At 40.5% G+C, this 12735-nt stretch overlaps 1 protein-coding gene across 3 annotated transcripts in view; it reads left to right on the top strand.

Moving 5' to 3' along the window:
* Positions 1 to 12735, top strand: part of PRKDC (protein kinase, DNA-activated, catalytic subunit) — a 321194-nt gene that overhangs the window by 210702 nt on the left and 97757 nt on the right. For all 3 annotated transcript variants that reach the window (XR_007513335.1, XM_049854457.1, XM_049854458.1), the window contains exons 64-66: positions 4128 to 4266; positions 5145 to 5333; positions 6010 to 6234. Coding sequence is in view for 2 of the 3 variants with exons in the window: in XM_049854457.1 (XP_049710414.1) it covers positions 4128 to 4266; positions 5145 to 5333; positions 6010 to 6234 (553 nt within the window). In the remaining variant the exon portion in view is untranslated. The remainder of the gene's footprint in view (positions 1 to 4127; positions 4267 to 5144; positions 5334 to 6009; positions 6235 to 12735) is intronic.

Here is a 12735-nt window from a genome sequence, read left to right as displayed (position 1 = left end):
TGCCAGTTAAGCTAGATGTTCCCCAAGATCATGGTCCCCACAGCCCTCAGTACTTGAGAATGTCTTAAAGGGGAAGCTTGGTTGACAGTAAGACAGGGAGCAAAGGCCCCGTAATCAGAGGGTGCCTGTTTGAGAAATAGCAAAGAGAGTAGAGTGGTTAGAGGAGAAGCAAGTAAAATAGGCTATATTATAAGGGAGGTATTTTTTTAATAGGGGGTTGAGTGTGGAACCTAGAGACTTATTAAGACAAAGAACAGAGGGGCTCCAAAATCTACAAACAAAGTAACAAGAAGTGGACCAAGGCACAGAAGCAAAGCCATTTCCCAGAACAATAGGGCAGGGTATCTAAAAATAGCCCACAAACTTCTTTAAAGTTGCCTTTCAGAAGCAGTTGGAGAAGATCAGGCCCAGGGACATGTGCAGAACATCCACCTGTGACCACTGTGTGACTTTCCACCAGGGGCAGTGAGGGGCTACAGCCCCAGCCAGGGAATCGAACCTGGCGGGAGACTGCGCAGGCGCGACACCCTGTAATAAGTCCTGCTACGAATCCCAGAGGTCTCTGGGACAGGAGCCATCTTGGAAAGCTGCTGCGTGTGCACCTCAGTTTACATATCCCTGCCTGTGTGTCTATGAATAAACATGAATCTTTTCCTGCCCAAGAACATTTAAAAACTCTGGGCCGTCTTTTGTTCTGTGGGATGAGGGTCAGTGTTGCTCTAGGCCCTTCTCGGGCCCGCTCGCAAGCCTCTTCAGTAAAACTTAGCTGGTGTGGAAAACTATGTGCCTTACCTGCTCATTCTCGACCAGCGAGAGGCAAGAACCTTATTCTGGTAACAACAGGACCAAGCAAAGCTTTTGTTAAGATGAGGAGGTGAATGAATGCTGTAGCAGTTACGAAGGCTGTGAGACAACAGTTAAGATGAGGAGGTGAATGAATTCTGTAGTAGATATGAAGGCTGTGAGACAAGAGTTAAGATGAGGAGGTGAATGAATGCTGTAGCAGATATGAAGGCCACGAGACAACAGTTAAGATGGGGAGGTGAATGAATTCTGTAGCAGATACGAAGGCTGTGAGACAACAGTTAAGATGAGGAGGTGAATGAATTCTGTAGTAGATACGAAGGCTGTGAGACAACAGTTAAGATGAGGAGGTGAATGAATGCTGTAGCAGATACGAAGGCTGTGAGACAACAGTTAAGATGAGGAGGTGAATGAATTCTGTAGCAGATATGAAGGCCACGAGACAACAGTTAAGATGAGGAGGTGAATGAATGCTGTAGCAGATACGAAGGCTGTGAGACAACAGTTAAGATGAGGAGGTGAATGAATGCTGTAGCAGATACGAAGGCTGTGAGACAACAGTTAAGATGAGGAGGTGAATGAATGCTGTAGCAGATACGAAGGCTGTGAGACAACAGTTAAGATGAGGAGGTGAATGAATGCTGTAGCAGATACGAAGGCTGTGAGACAACAGTTAAGATGAGGAGGTGAATGAATGCTGTAGCAGATACGAAGGCTGTGAGACAACAGTTAAGATGAGGAGGTGAATGAATGCTGTAGCAGATACGAAGGCTGTGAGACAACAGTTAAGATGAGGAGGTGAATGAATTCTGTAGCAGATACGAAGGCTGTGAGACAACAGTTAAGATGAGGAGGTGAATGAATTCTGTAGCAGATACGAAGGCTGTGAGACAACAGTTAAGATGAGGAGGTGAATGAATGCTGTAGCAGATACGAAGGCTGTGAGACAACAGTTAAGATGAGGAGGTGAATGAATGCTGTAGCAGATACGAAGGCTGTGAGACAACAGTTAAGATGAGGAGGTAAATGAATGCTGTAGCAGATACGAAGGCTGTGAGACAACAGTTAAGATGAGGAGGTGAATGAATGCTGTAGCAGATACGAAGGCTGTGAGACAACAGTTAAGATGAGGAGGTGAATGAATGCTGTAGCAGATACGAAGGCTGTGAGACAACAGTTAAGATGAGGAGGTGAATGAATTCTGTAGCAGATACGAAGGCTGTGAGACAACAGTTAAGATGAGGAGGTGAATGAATCCTGTAGCAGATACGAAGGCTGTGAGACAACAGTTAAGATGAGGAGGTGAATGAATCCTGTAGCAGATACGAAGGCTGTGAGACAACAGTTAAGATGAGGAGGTGAATGAATCCTGTAGCAGATACGAAGGCTGTGAGACAACAGTTAAGATGAGGAGGTGAATGAATGCTGTAGCAGATACGAAGGCTGTGAGACAACAGTTAAGATGAGGAGGTGAATGAATTCTGTAGCAGATACGAAGGCTGTGAGACAACAGTTAAGATGAGGAGGTGAATGAATGCTGTAGCAGATACGAAGGCTGTGAGACAACAGTTAAGATGAGGAGGTGAATGAATGCTGTAGCAGATACGAAGGCTGTGAGACAACAGTTAAGATGAGGAGGTGAATGAATTCTGTAGCAGATACGAAGGCTGTGAGACAACAGTTAAGATGAGGAGGTGAATGAATTCTGTAGCAGATACGAAGGCTGTGAGACAACAGTTAAGATGAGGAGGTGAATGAATTCTGTAGCAGATACGAAGGCTGTGAGACAACAGTTAAGATGAGGAGGTGAATGAATTCTGTAGCAGATACGAAGGCTGTGAGACAACAGTTAAGATGAGGAGGTGAATGAATGCTGTAGCAGATACGAAGGCTGTGAGACAACAGTTAAGATGAGGAGGTGAATGAATGCTGTAGCAGATACGAAGGCTGTGAGACAACAGTTAAGATGAGGTGAATGAATGCTGTAGCAGATACGAAGGCTGTGAGACAACAGTTAAGATGAGGAGGTGAATGAATTCTGTAGCAGATACGAAGGCTGTGAGACAACAGTTAAGATGAGGAGGTGAATGAATGCTGTAGCAGATACGAAGGCTGTGAGACAACAGTTAAGATGAGGAGGTGAATGAATTCTGTAGCAGATACGAAGGCTGTGAGACAACAGTTAAGATGAGGAGGTGAATGAATGCTGTAGCAGATACGAAGGCTGTGAGACAACAGTTAAGATGAGGAGGTGAATGAATGCTGTAGCAGATACGAAGGCTGTGAGACAACAGTTAAGATGAGGAGGTGAATGAATGCTGTAGCAGATACGAAGGCTGTGAGACAACAGTTAAGATGAGGAGGTGAATGAATGCTGTAGCAGATATGAAGGCTGTGAGAAAGTTACTCGTCAATAGAATAGAGATGGTCCATGGAACATGGGTTAAAATGCGGTATGAATAGGGTCAGGATTACTTTTTACTTGGTTCTGGGTTTCTGGCTAAATTACAAATTCTAGGAATAGACAAGGATTCCCAATGGATCACTTAGAGATAAGTAGAGTGTTAATGAATTAGTACATAAGCTTATTTAATGAAACATTTTATACGTGTGAACCTATGACATTTTCAGATTTCACTTTAAATACACGTTAGTAGAACTAATGCTAACGTCAAACTTCTTCAGGGCTTCGAACTGGTTCAGTCATGGCCAACAAAGCGAAATCAGAATAGAGCTTAATTTCTAAAATTTGGGTGACCCAGAACCACAACTGGAATGGGAAAAATTACAGATTGAAGGCCTGGAATGGAGACTTAGGAGAGGTGCAGCGAGCCCTTTCAGGAGCCTGATGCGGGAAGAGTGTATTATTGCCAGAACTGAGGAGAGTGACACATATACAGAGTTGTGCAGTCGGCCACCACTTTGGGCAGGGCACTGCTGTTTTCAACTCTGTGCAAAATCCAGCGGGCTAGAGTTTTGGTTGCTACACAACGCATATACTACCCTTGTTTTCTAAGAGGGAAATTAAGTTTCTAGTAGGGCATTGACCCATAATTTTTCCCGTTCTGGTTATAGTTCTGGTTCACCCAAATTTTAAAAATCTGAGTCTGTTCCAGTACCACTTCCTTGGCCATGATTGAACCAGGAAGAACCGGTTCAAAGCCCTGAAATTTTTTAAGTTTTATGTATAAAGTAACATTTTTCATGTTCTTAGTTAATATACTGTGAGACATCTTGATTTAATATCATTTCATTAAAATAAATAATTGTAAAGTATTGGGGCTTTCATTGATTTGGAGCTTTCTTTTTCACTTGTTTTATAGATTGTATAGATCAATTGGAGAGTATGACGTCCTCCGTGGTATTTTTAGCAACGAAATAGGAACAAAGCAAGTTACTAAGGATGCGTTATTAGCAGAAGCCAGAAATGATTATTCTGAAGCCGCTAAGCAGTATAATGAGGTAAAATTGATCTCTAGCAGGTATATCAGTCACTTAAACATTTTTGTTCTCTGGGGAACAAACTGTTAGCTTTAGAATTTAGAGCTTTTTAATACTTCAGTTTTATATTCATTCCTGAGATTTTATCACAAGGTTAATAACAGAGACCAGTTTCATAATAACCAAATGTGAAATAATTATTGTTGTATCTCTTACTCTTTTTAAGAAAATATCTTTGAATTAAAGAAAAAGCATTTCATAAATATTCAAGTACAAGAAAACTGTGAGGTGTTATTTCTGTATCTGCTGTTACTATTCGTAATTTCTATTTGAGTTCGATTGTTTTCCTTCAGTAAGTAAACAGTCTGTAGAGAAGTAAAGAAAAACTGGTTTTGGGAAGATGACTGTAAGTTAAGTATTGGACTTACTGTGTTTTGTGGTGCCAGGGTCTCCCAGGGCAGATAACTGCCCAGCAAGTGGTACAAATCCGGGTTGGTGGTTGGAAACTCGAGTGGGCACCTGGATTTTATACCTTCTCAGTTCTACAGATGTCCTCTGTTCTAATTGTCATTGCAAGAACTTGCTAAAGAGTCAGTAACCCACAGTCTTGACTTGAATGTAATCATGGTCACTTTACATCTCAGTCTGATTGGTTGGCTTCACTGGTAAGTTTCTCACAGGAATGGCTTCCTTCCAGTTAGGACTCTTACATTCAGTTGATACCTAAAGTTTCCTTTCTTCCTTTCAGCGTTACTCTGAATATTTTCTCTCTTCTCTCACCTTTATCACAAATATGAAAATGATTGTCCCTGGCATGAATGTTATGTACCTCCTTTTCCCCACTTTGTCATTTGTATTACTTCCAACTTTGTAAAATAATCCTAACTTTTCTTTGCCAGGCTCTCAATAAGCAAGACTGGTTGGATGGTGAGCCCACGGAAGCAGAAAAGGATTTTTGGGAACTAGCTTCCCTGGACTGCTATAACCACCTCACTGAGTGGAGATCGCTGGCATACTGCTCTACAGCCAGCGTGGACAGTAAGCACCCTCCAGATCTAAATAAAATGTGGAGCGAGCCATTTTATCAGGTTGGTAGGATTATTTTCAGGTCACTGAAATAAAGATTTTTAACGCTCACGAATTTTCTAAGGAATACAGTTGTTTAAAACTTTTCAAAAGCAAGGCATTAGTAGTGAACCATCAGGATATTTATACAGCCTGACTCTCCCACAAAACTCTACAGTATTTTTAAGTCTTTTGTTGTTGTTAATCACTTTTAGCTAATCCTTTCAAAATAAATGAGATGTATTTTAAAACAAATATTAATATCCCTGGGGTGACAACATGGAGGAAAGCTTCCTCTTGTCTCTGATGTTACAAAAAAGTTGCACCGGGCACTGTGGTTGCCCCTGGCACACCCTTACCCCCAGAGCGAGACAATGCAGGTCCCCTACACGGCTCCGATTTTGACTGCACTCGTTCAGTTCCTTAATTTCTGTGTAACATCTACGTGTTCTTTAAGCTAAAAGTCTTCTTGTTTTATATAGAACATGTTCCTTTATAGTTTCTGATTACTATTTTAAATGAACTGGCTTAAAATATTGTAGTTTTATTAAATCATTGTTTTAGACTTGAAATAGTAAACATCACTTTGGCCTTGAAACTTGAGCTATAAATTATACCAAAGAATATTGTGGTAAAGAAATAATTGCATATTATGAAATGTGCTTTCTGAAGTTACAAGTAGATGCTGATGTTTTGTAGGAGACATATTTACCTTACATGATCCGCAGCAAGCTCAAGCTACTGCTTCACGGAGAAGACGACCAGTCCCTCCTGACGTTTGTTGACAACTCTGTGAGCAAGGAGCTCCAGAAAGTTCTCCTGGAGCTTCACTACAGTCAGGAATTGAGTCTCCTTTACCTCCTACAAGACGACCTTGACAGAGCCAAGTATTGTATTGAAAATGGCATTCAGATCTTTATGCAGGTAATACAGATGTATCCAAAATGTTCCACTTTTTTTTTTTATACTTTGTTAAAGTCATTAAATTCATGAAAAAAATTAATAAGCAGAATTTTCATTTTTAATTTCATACCACTCTTTTCCTCCTTACTATTTATTCTTCTGCTTTTTCCTCATATTTCTCTTCACTCTGTTCTTTGTGTTAAATGCTTTGTTTAATCTTTTCTTTTCCTGTTTTTTGGAGCCGTGGTGGCACAGTGGTTAAGCATTTGCCTGTTAACCAAAAAGTCAGCAGTTTGAATCCACCAAGTGCTCTTTGGAAACCTTATGGGGCAGTTCTGTTCTGTCCTGTAGGGTTGCCATGAGTCGGACTCAACTCGATGGCAAAGGGATTTTTGTTTGTTCTTTTTTGTTTGTAAAAAGTTCTATTTTTTTCGTTTTTCCTTTAGTTCTTTCTCAGACTGTTACAGAATACTTGAGAAATATATATATATACACACACATATAAATATGTGTGTGTGTATATACATATATATTGATATAGTGACTTTGCCATTCTGAGCAGCTATACAGAATTTGGTTACTTAGTGGAGGAGAGCATGGATTCAGTTTCCTTGTTCATTTTCTGTCATTATGCTTTTTGTTCTTTTGCTTTTTAAGTCTCTTCTCCTGACAGTTGTTTATTTTTTAAGTCAGTGTCTTTGAGTGACATCTGTTGGCATGTGTTGATCATAGAAGCATACTCATTGTCTTTATTGTTATTTTTAAATTATTTTTTGAAGTAGATTCAGGAAGTAGTTTATCAAAGAAGAAAGAATTGGCTTCTATAGTTTGCAGTTTTACATTTATAGTATATTCTTTTTTTTATTGTGCTTTAGGTGAAAGTTTACAAATTAGTTTCTCATGAAGCAATATACAGATTGTTTGAAATTGTTGCCAAGCCCACGATGTGTCAGCTTCTCCCCTTCTCCACCCTGGGTTCTCTGTTTCCATTCGTCCAATTTCCCTCTCCCTTCCTGCCTTCTCACCTTTGCTTTTGGGCTGGTGTGCCCATTTAGTCTCCTATATGTGATTGAACCACAAAGCACATTTCTTACATGTGTTATTGATTACTCTGTAGACCTGTCTGATCTTTTGCTGAAGGGGGAACCTGGGAAGTGACTTAGGTATTGAATTAAAAGAGTGTCTGGGGGCAGACCAGCAAGTCTGGTCTTTTTTTTCTTTTTCATAATTTGAATTTCGTTCTACATTTTTCTCCTGCTCTGTCCCGAACTCTCTGCTGTGATCCCTGCCACAGCTAGTGGTGGTAGCTGGGCACCATCTAGTCTGGTGGAGGTTGTGGTAGTTGTGGTCCATTAGTCTTCTGGACTAATCTTTCCCTTGTGGTTTTCTTCATTCTCTTTTGCGCCAGCCAGGATTGGACCAGCAGCTGTATCTTAGATGGCTGCTTGTAGGCTTTTCAGACCCCAGATGCTACTCACCAGTCATATGTAGAACATTTTCTTTACATACTGTGTTATGTCAGTTGAGCTAGATGTTCCCTGAAACCATGGTCCCTAGCCCTCAGCTTAGTAACTTGGTCCCTCAGGGAGTTTGGATATGTCTGTGAAGCTTCTAATAACTTTGCCTTGGTCAAGTTGTGCTCACTTTCCCAGTATTGCATACTGACATACCCTTCACCAAAGTTAACACTCATCTACTATGTAGTTAGTATTTTTCCCTCCCCAGACCTCCCCTCTCGTTACCATCAAAGATTGTTTCTCTCTATATATAAACCTTTTCGTGGGTTTTATAATAGTGGTCTCATACAGTATTTGTCCTTCCGTGATTGACATATCTCACTCACCATAGTGCCCTCCAGGTTCATCCATGTAGTGAGTTATCTTGCAGGTTTGTCATTGTTCTTTATCATTGTGTAGTATCCATTGTGCGTATGTACCATAGTTTGTTTATACATTCTTCTGTTAACGGGCACTTAAGTTGTTTCCATCTTTTTGCTATTGTGAATAGTGTTGCAGTGAACATGGGCGTGCATATGTCTCTTTGTGTGACGGCTCTTATTTCTCTAGGATGTAGTCCTAGGAGTGGGATTGCTGGATCTATGTTATTTCTATTTCTAGCTTTTTAAGGAACCACCATATCGTTTTAAAAAAATAGTTGTACTATTTTGCATTCCCACCAGCAGAGCCTAAGAGTTCCAATTTCTCTAAAGCCTCTCCAGCGTTTGTTATTTTCTGTTTTTTTGATTGGTGCCAGTAATGTCAGGGTGAGATGGTATCTCACTGTGGTTTTGATTTGCAGTTTCTCAAAAGGCTAGTGATTGCGAGCATTTCTTCATGTGTTTGTTAGCCCTTGGATGTCTTCTTTGGTGAAGTGTCTGTTCATTTCCGTTGCCTGTTTTTTATTTGGATTATTTGTCTTTTTGTCGTAGAGGTGTTGGATTTTCCTGTAGATTTTAGAGATCAGACCTTTGTCGGATTCATAATGGCCAAAAAGTTTTTCCCAGTCTGTAGGTTCTCTTTTTATTCTTTTGGTGAAGTCTTTTGATGAGCATAAATGTTTAATTTTTAGAAGATCCCAGTTATCTAGCTTATCTTCTGGAGTTTGTGTGTTGTTAGTTATGGTTTATATACTGTTAATGTTGTGTATTAGGGCCTCTAGCGTTTATCCTATTTTTTCTTCTATGATCTTTATAGTTTTTGGTTTCATCTTTAGGTCTTTGATTGATTTTGAATTAGTTTTTGTGTATGGTGTGAGGTATGGGTCCTGTTTCATTTTTTTTGCAGGTGGATATCCAGTTTCGCTAGCACCATTTGTTAAAAATACTGTCTTTTTCCCCATTTGATGGACTTTGGGCTTTTGTCAAAGATCAGGTGAACATAGGTAAATTGATTTACATCTGGGTTCTCAATTGTGTTCATCGGTCAGTGTATCTGTTGCTGTACCAGTACCAGGCTGTTTTGACTACTGTAGCTATATAGTAGGTTCTGAGGTCAGGTAGTGCAACTACTTTATTCTTCTTCTTCAGTAGTGCTTTACTTATCCGGGGCCTCTTCCCTTTCCATTTAAAGTTAATGATTAGTTTTTCCATCTCTTTAAAAAATATTGCTGGTGTTTGGATCAGGATTGCATTGTATTTGTAAATTGCTTTGAATAGAATTGTCATTTTCACAATATTGAGCCTACCTCTCCATGAGCGTGGTATTTTTTTTCCATTTATGTAGATCTCTTTTGGTTTCTTGCAATAGTATTTTGTTGTTTTCTTTGTATAGATCGTTTACATCCCTGGCTAGATTTATTCCTAAGTATTTTATTTTTTTAGGGGCTATTTTAAATGGTATTGTTTTCCTGGTTTCTTGTTTGTTGTTCTCTGTATTGGTGTATAGGAGGTCAACTGATTTTTGTATGTTTATCTTGTATCCTGCCACTCTGCTGAATCTATTAGTTCCAGGAGCTTCCTCGTGGAGTCTTTTGAGTTTTCTACGTATGGTATCATATCATCACACATAGAGGCAGTTTTACTTCTTCCTCACCAATTCAGATGCCCTTTGTTTCTTTTTCTTGCCTTACTGTGCTAGCTAGGACTTCCAGCACAATGTTAAACAGAAGTGGCGAGTAGATTTAACTTTCTTTGTGGTTACCTTGAAATTTACCCATATCTTCTTAAGTTTGAACCAGTCTATCATTGCTTGGTATCACCTTGCCTTCCTCTCCATTAGAAAGTTCTACACCTATACTGTTTATGCCCTGTTTTACTCTTCTGACATTGTTGTCATTTACATATTAAACTCTCTGGTTCCTTGTTGTAAATTTTTTGGTTTTCACTACTCCTTGAGAGTTCATTTTCTAGGTTGGTATCTGGCGTATACAATGTTGCATTCTAGATTCAGGCTGTCAACTGGTATTGTTTGTTCTCAATCCGAAGGACTCACTTTAATAATTCTTGTAAGTTTGGTTTGGTTTTTACGTATTCCTGTAATTTTTATTTATCTGGAAATGTCCTAATTTCACCATCATATTTGAACTAGAATTTTGCAGGATATATTATTCTTGGTTGGCAATTTTTTTCTTTCAAGGTTTTATATATGTCATTCCATTGCCTTCTTGCTTGCGTGGTTTCTGCTGAGTGATCAGAATTGAGTCTTATTGTTTCCCCTGTGTATGTGATTTTTCGTTTTTCTCAAGCTGCTCTCAGGATTCGTTGTCTTTGGTTTTAGTGAATGTGACTATGATACACATTGGTGATTTTATCTTGGGGTCTGTCCTGTATGGGGTTCGTTGAGCTTCTTGGATGGTCAGCTTTTCATCTTTCATGATATTAGGGAAGTTCTCTGTCAGCAGTTCTTCAATGATTCTCTCTTTGTTTTCCATTTTCTCTCTTTTGTTATGGAACATCTATTGCTTGAAAAATTTTGCTTTTGATTATATGCCACATCATTCTCAGGGTTTCTTCATTTTTATTTGTTCCTATGTCTGATTTTTCCTCAAAGTGGTATTCAAACATATGTCTTCGGTTTTGCTGATCCTGTCTTCATTGTTTCAAACCTGCTCCTCGGACCTTCTGTGACACTGTCAATTTTTGAAATCTTGTCTATCTTTTGCATTTCTAATTGTTGTTTTTGTATGATTTCTAGTTGTGAATTTATTTTGACGTTTGTTCCTTATTATTTTCCTGAATTCTTGCATTTTTCCATCTTTTTTTTCCATGAATTTGTCTATTTTTTTCTCATTTTTGTCTACTTTTTGTTTTAACTCCTGGATAGCTCTGAATATTAGAGATTTGAATTCCATATCAGGTAGTTCCAATGCCTTTCCTTCTGCTGGAAGATGATCTGGTGTTTTATTTTGGACACCTACTGGAACCATCCCATCCTGTTATTTTATGTTTTGATATTGTCTCCTCTCTCCGGGACATTCAGTAGTTATTTTCTCTGTTTATTGATTATAGATTTGTTTGTTTCATCCTGCTTTTTTGTTTTAGTTGCTTATATCTCAGCAGGCAGACTGTGTGTTCTTTGTTGTTTGCTTGTCTATAAGCATGATACTTTTCACCTCCTCGTTCAATGGACAGGGTCAGTCACTCAGCTCCAGTGCAGCAGGTCAGGTCCAGCTGAAGGGGAAGGGCTGGGATATGGGTTGTTTGTGGCACATACTGGTTCCAACAGTACAGGCCAGGGGTCAGTGCAAGGCAGGTTCCAGTAGGCTGTACCTGTGCTGCTTGGGGGTGCAATGTTCAGTGCATGGTACAGGTAGGCAGGAGGGAGGGGGTGGTTGTGCTATGTGGAGCTAAGATAGGTATGGAGAAGAAGAGAAAGGAGAGAGAAGCAGGAGCCAAAAAAAAAAGAAAAAAAGTGCTGAGGGAGGCTGTCATTGGAGTGGAGAGAGATGAAACCATGAAATGAAGACAAACAAAAAGAGAAGAAATAAATAAAAATTAAAAAAGGAAATGCCCCCAGGGATCCCACCGGTGACTGGGGAAGTGGCTTCCAGGCCTTGGGCACAGCCTGTCTTAAAGGGGTGGAGATGGCACGCAGCTCCAAGTATTCAGGAGACAGGAAAAAAGGTAAGTAGAGATGAACCTGAGAAATGAAGAGAAAAAGGAAAAAAGAAAATAATAATAAAAAAAAGACGTGGCCCCAGAGATCCCATCAATACGGCTGCATGGACTGGGGAAGTGGCTCCCAAGCTGAGCAGTACAGCATGGCTAGAAGGGGCAGAGGTGGCAGACAGCACCACGTATACAGGAGATAGGCAAAAACGTAAGTACAGAGAGACAAGAAAGTGAGAAATGAAGAAAGACAAAAAGGAGAAAAGAAAAAGAAAAAAGTGTAAGCATAAAAAGAAAAAAGAAATGCTTCCAGGGGTACCACTGGTGTATATGTGCAGACCGGGGATGTGGCACCCAAGCTGCACAGTACAGCCTGGCTAGAAGGGGCGGACATGGCACACAGTGCCAGGTATTCAGGAGACAGGAAAAGAAGGTAAGTAGAGAGAGATGAGAAATAAAGAAAAACGAAAAGGGAAAAAGAAAAAAAAGAAAGAACAAAAGGCCCCAGGGATCCCACCAGTGTGGCGCTGTGGACCAGGGAAGCAGTTCCCCAGCCAAGCGGCACTTCACAGCCTGTCAAGAAGCAAAGATAGCACACAGAGCCAGGTGTTCGAGAGAAAGGAGCCAGAGGAGGTGAGAGGCGGGGAAACAAACAAAAGAAGCCAAAAAAAGCAACACTAGCAACAAAGAAATTGCACTGAAGGACCCAGCTGGCGTGGGTGGGGCAAATCCATGCGGCATAGAGCTGGCACCTCCTGTGACGAGGTCACTCGTCCCGCTGGGAAAGGACAGAGACTGAGCAGGGGGAAGAAAGATGGGGGGTGGAAAAGCATATATCACTGGTACTGGGTGCTCTCTTTCCTGCTGGGAGCTCCGTGAAGCTGCTGTCCAGTACTCCCTGTCTGCCGCTCTCCGACAGGAGTCCAGGATGGTGAATCGGTGCTACGTTACCTGATACGGGATCTCCGCTCATATCT

Source organism: Elephas maximus, chromosome 15 (genome assembly GCF_024166365.1).
Source record: "Elephas maximus indicus isolate mEleMax1 chromosome 15, mEleMax1 primary haplotype, whole genome shotgun sequence".
Taxonomy (NCBI): Eukaryota; Metazoa; Chordata; class Mammalia; order Proboscidea; family Elephantidae; genus Elephas; species Elephas maximus.
Note: the sequence above shows the minus strand (reverse complement) of the source record. Positions and strands in the feature narration are given on the sequence as shown.